The sequence below is a fragment of the Microtus ochrogaster genome, chromosome 7 (genome assembly GCF_000317375.1).
Source record: "Microtus ochrogaster isolate Prairie Vole_2 chromosome 7, MicOch1.0, whole genome shotgun sequence".
NCBI lineage: Eukaryota > Metazoa > Chordata > Mammalia > Rodentia > Cricetidae > Microtus > Microtus ochrogaster.
In genome coordinates this window covers 22,185,570-22,191,190 of record NC_022014.1, presented here as the reverse complement: position 1 = coordinate 22,191,190, position 5,621 = coordinate 22,185,570, and the positions used below count along the sequence as shown (strand labels likewise).

The 5,621-nt window shown below is 46.1% G+C and overlaps 1 protein-coding gene across 1 annotated transcript in view; it reads left to right on the top strand.

Annotated features, from left to right (window-relative positions):
* The window catches only part of Tmigd1 (transmembrane and immunoglobulin domain containing 1), a 22,288-nt gene extending 18,142 nt beyond the window's left edge, over positions 1 to 4,146 (top strand). Inside the window, exons 5-6 of the mRNA XM_005349509.3 lie at positions 2,835 to 2,938; positions 4,102 to 4,146. Coding sequence (XP_005349566.1) covers positions 2,835 to 2,938; positions 4,102 to 4,146 — 149 coding nt within the window. The remainder of the gene's footprint in view (positions 1 to 2,834; positions 2,939 to 4,101) is intronic.
* The last annotated feature ends 1,475 nt before the right edge of the window (positions 4,147 to 5,621 follow it).

Below are 5,621 nucleotides of genomic sequence, written 5' to 3'. Positions count from 1 at the left end.
CTTGTAGACCAGGCTGGTCTCGAACTCACAGAGATCCACCTGCCTCTGCCTCCCGAGTGCTGGGATTAAAGGCGTGCGCCACCACTGCCCGGCCCACTCCTAATTCTTGACTTCTGTCCTGTTACCTTATCAGCAGAGGGAGTGGGGAAACAAGGTAAATCACAGAGCCTTCTCCCTCAGCATTGTGTTCTCTTCGCTCAAGCTCATCCCCCTGTGATCACGGAGAACCAGTGAGATTTGAAATGTTCTCCTGATATTTTATTCCCTTTTGAAAGATTTCATTTTGCTTTACTTGTATGAGTGTTTGCCTGAATGCATATGCTTGCCCTGTAGGCATGAGTCTCCTTGGGCTTCTTGCTCAGACAAAAAGGAAATTGAAAAGCCCGATGCCACAAATGTACACCATTCCTTCATGCACGTTTGCTCTTGGGCGGGTATTCAGGGAGCAGGGAAACAAGCTGAGACTCCTGCATCCTGCTAGAACATTCTCCACTGTACCTATTCATTGCCAACCTTGCCATTTCCCAGGAAACAAACCAACCTCCTTGCCAAATCCTGCTTGAACGGACTGATGTCACCAGACATCAGTAGTTTCTTTCCTCCCCACACTAGGGAGCCAAGGATACAAAGTCAGTGGCCAATGAGGAGGGGGAGTGGCTACTGGTTGACTGCCCCATCACTATGGTTACTGGGTTTTTCAGTAATTTGTCCTGCAGAGAAAAACAGTCTGCCTCAGGGCTACGTGATTAAAACCAACAACTACAACAAAACCCTACCAAAGAGCCTGTGTCCAAAGGGCAGAAGCAATGGAAGGGACACCACCTTGAAGCTTGTGACTTTTTTTTAGACTTTACCCAGAACCTTTACAAAAACATGGTACAGTGAGCCACATGTGCTACTATTCTAATTAACTATAAGACCACACTCGGAGACTGGGTGATTATACCATCCCTCTTGGTTAGAAAGAAAGCATAATTGCTCTATGACCATGTTTGTTTTTTTTTTTCTTTTCTTTTAAAGACATCACACGGCTTCTGTGGCAATCAGCAAATTGCCTTTTAGGTGGGCAGAAACTTGTTGCGGATGGAGGTCTGCCAAACCAGCTTGTTTTCTTATTTCTTTTTTCTTTTTTTGCTTCGTTACTTCCCAGGCTGCCCGTTCACCTTCTAGAGCGCATGTGCTCTGCTCTGCTCCTGGTGCTCCCTGGGGCTTGACTCCGGATCCCCCACAGGCTCGCCCCTGCTCCTTGGGGGCGGTTTCTAAAGCACCACAAGACACTGGGAATGGCATGAAGCCCTTTACCAGCACAAGAGTCAGCCCACGTGTTAAAAACTATTTTACCAGAATGGTCCGAGGGAGAGGACCACCAAAACAGGACAAAGGGAGGAGTCCAGGCAGTTAGATGCCTGTGTCAGAGTCACTTTCAACAGGAACTTGAAGTGCAAGGGGAGCCAGTAGGTCAGTCGGTTTGTTTCAGCTTGGTTTGTGGAAGGAAAGTTGTGACATGTGGCTTCACAGCTTTCAGTTTGGTGAAAGATATTTCCTATCTACGACAGCACTCTGATTTCTTCTCCTAGTCACCTGGTCTTCCCTTCCTCTCTGTCCCAATATGCACTTCCTTGATGTGCAAGTGGAGGTCTCCAGTAAGGTAAAGACTGCAGTGTATCCCAGAGTTGATTAATACACAGCTGGGGTTTTCTAGAAGGCTCTTCAGGCCACCCTCTACAGAGGGTTGACCCTACCCACACCTACATGAGAATAATTTTGGGGGAAGAGCTAGGAGTGGGCAGAAGTGAAGGACACTCTGGAGCTTAGGGTATAGCTCAGTGGGAGAATTTCTGCTTAGCATGTGTTAGGCCCTGGGTTCTAGCCCTAGTATTCACACACACACACAAAAAATGAGGAATATTTAATCCATTTGCCCCCCCAGCTCCCCTCTGCAATTATTCTGAGCAGGAACTGGATATAATTGGAAGAAAATATTTAAAAGATAATTGGTTGGGCCAGTACCCACTGCCAAGCCTGCCAACCTGACTTCTGCCCCTGCTTTCCACATGGTAGGGGAGAGAACTACCTCCACAAGTCATCCTCCGAACCCCACACGTCTACACACAAGTGAAGGAGTGTAACACAAATAAGTAAACGTAACGTTCTAGTGAGTTTTGTCTCCAAGCTGTCATGGCTGCCGCAGCCCCTTCACTGTCCTTCCTCATCATTTAGAGAACTGTGGAAATCTTGGCTAAGGGTGGGAAGGCTGATGCCTGAAATTCTACTTCCTGACAGACACCAAGCAGCCACTCTCTATGTGTCTTGTCTGCCTAGGGCACTAGCACAGTATGGACAGATGGGACCACTGTGCACACTGCTCCTTGGGCCCAGCCATGTCTCCCGTCTGTCTTAGCCTAGGGAGCCCTTTCCACCTTCTTGCTCTCCCAGCCTCCTTCCCTCTGTCTTCTTCTGAGAGTCCTCCTAAAAACCTTTGTGCTTTCGGAAAGGTCTTGACTTCAATTTGCTTCTGCTTTCTGTGGCAAAAATAAATAAAGGAAAATAAAGAAAGCACAAAATGGACTGGACGGCCACTGGGGGTGGGGTACTCACATTTCAGAAACTCCCTTCACAAAGGAGGGGGCTCATAATCTCCCCGGGCCATTTGTTAATTCTGACATTTTGGGTGAGTAATCTAACCTGTCAAAGACCCCTATTCCTCATCATTTGGGGTTGTTGCAAAGATTTAATTAAAAGAGTGGTGTGTGCAAATATAAGGGACCATGTTCCTATTACAAACATGTAAGTTAGAAGTTGGCTGCTCTTCCCTGTGTTTGCTTTCCCAACAGACAAAGTTCCAGCCGTCCCAATAGAGGCAATCATTGCTGCTTGTGTCGTGGTCTTCCTGACTTTGGGTTTTGGGCTGCTTGCTAGGAGAAAAAGAATAATGAAGGTACCTAAGTATTCTAAGTTACTGGGGTGAAAATTCATCTAAGAGGCCAGGGCTATGGCTCTAGCAGAGACTGTGAAGCACATGCGCAAGGCTCCAGCATCTGTCCTGTGTGGAGCTTTACAAGAAGAGAAGTACATGTGGACAAAGCTGGGGTGGAAATGCCTATGGTATCACGGGCGGGGGCTTTGGAGTTGGTTTCTCTTCCTTTTAAATTTCTCCTGCCCAGTGCGGCAGTGCACACCTGTCTTCCCAGTGCTGGAGAGGTAGGAAGCAGAAAAGCCCCAATCAATAACTTCCCCTTTCATTGTTGCTATGGTGCCCCTGGTACAATAAATAAACCTGGGGAGGAACAGATGCCTGCATTCTCTGCTCCTGAATACAGGCACATGCTCTGTAACTGTGGGCTGGAGTTTGAGCCGTCCAACGGTTGGCATTGCTGTTTACTGTGGTTCAGAATATATGTGCATGCTTACGTTAATGCCATGCAGATCACTCAGGGCCAAAGAGGGCACACATGTGGCAGAAAACCTTTAAAGAGAGACAGAATGCCCTAGGCTGAATTCATCAGTCAGCAAGTCATTCTTCATTCAACAGTAACTAGATCTGATTCAGGGCAACAGTGTTTCCCAAGAGAAATTTGCCCCACCCTCTATTCCAATCCAAAACATTTTTCCAAAGAAAGAAAGGGAGGGAAGGAGGGAGGGAAGAAGAGACGGAGGAGGAAAAAAGAAAGGGGGAGGGAAGGAGGGAGGAAGGGAAGGAGAGAGAGAGAGAGAATAAGAGAGATGGTTTAGCAAGTAAGGGTACTTGCAGCCAAGCCTGACTATCTGAGTTTAATTCCCAGAACCCACATGAGGAACAGAAACCTACAGGTTGTCTTCTGTCCTCCGTATATGCACTATGGCATGATATTTCCCCACCATGTATGTGTACACACACACACACACACACACACACACACACACACACACACAAAGATTTTTTTAATATAATGAAATGAAATGAAAACCTAACCGTGAACTTTAGAAACATTCTGATTAAGATCAATAAAATCATTCATTAAAATCTATCCGCAGCACCCATTGCCGTGACGATACATTCAAAATGCTCACTCCTGACCTTAGAAAAGGATGCAAACTCACAAACCTGTGCTTGCCTTGTAGCTCTGTGTGAAAGAGAAAAACAAGAATTCAGAGACAGCTCTGTAAGTACTCTGGCAGGGTGGGGGGTGGGAGTGGGGGATGGTGGGGCAGTAGGCTCACCTTCTCCAGAGACTGGGGGTGCAGGAAGATGGAGGGGTTCAGAGGAGAACAGACGGTGGGAGAAACCTACCCCCACTTTAGAGGAAGGGTTGGGAAGGTTGCCTAGGGCAGGAACACCTTGGGGCTTTCTGCCTACTCTCTAAGCAGGTTTGGCCAAGGCTTGCGCAACTGCATTGCCACACAAGCAACTGAGGGAGCTTGTCCAGGTAGGAGTCACTGCTGCCCTCTGTTCACACAGCAAGGCCACAGGGCACTTGGCCCCATCCTCCATGCTGTTACCTCGTGTTGGCACGTGGCAAGTGGGCAGTGGGGAACAAACCAAGGCGTTCTGCCTGAGAGGATGGACTTTGTTTTGATTTTTTTCCCTTATTCCTACAATCGTGGTTCGAATTAATTTCTTGCTTCATTTCAGATGAGAAAGTTGAGCCCCCACCTGACACATGAAGAGTTCTGCATCAGGACCACCTCAGTTTGTGTATCGACATCTGTTTTTATTGCTGCTTTTAAATTCCCTGGGGTCCAATTGTCAGAGGTTATGAAGAAGCATTTAATTAATTACTGAACAGTGGTTGTTAGGACTAATTCAAGCTACTTATGGAGATATTTTATGCAAGAGGTTTTAAAATGAAGATTCTGTTTAAGCCCTCTCCTTAAGAATATGTTAATTAATTGTGATTTATTCCTAATAGATTGGTAGCCATATACTATCTGACTTATTTTTCTAGATAGGAGACTAACTGACATTGGGGTTTTCCAAATCAATGCATTAGCCAAGAAAAAAAGAAAAAAGAAAAAACGAAGAAGATCAAAGTAGAGAACACCATAGGATGACATTCCTGGGTTGCCAGGGAGCATGTGAAGTTGTAATTATCTCCTGATTTCATTGTCCCTCTCCTTAATGTCTTAGGACTAAAGAAGTCCGGATCTAATTTCAAATGGAATAAATTTAGTATCATGAAATTTCCAACGTATGTCCTTGTTTTCCTTATCTCAACACGGCTGACGCTGTCATAAAACTGCTGTGAGGCCTGGAGTGTGCAAAGGACAGGGCGGCCGTCTGTCTGCTCTCCCGCGGTCATTTGTTCTTTCTGTGCTCCTTAGGTCTCAGCCTGTGCTCGGGCTGTATGTATTGCTCAGTTCCCACTCATCATTGACTCCCTCCACTTTCATTCTTTTCCTTCCTGGTTTTTTCTTCCTCATAAGAATTTTCTTCTCGGGCTGGAGAGATGGCTCAGAGGTTTAGAGCATTGCCTGCTCTTCCAAAGATCCTGAGTTCAATTCCCAGCAACCACATGGTGGCTCACAACCATCTGTAATGGGGTAGGGTGCCCTCTTCTGGCCTGCAGGCATACACACAGACAGAATATTGTATACATAATAAATAAATAAATATTTTTTTTTTAAAAAAAGAATTTTCTGCT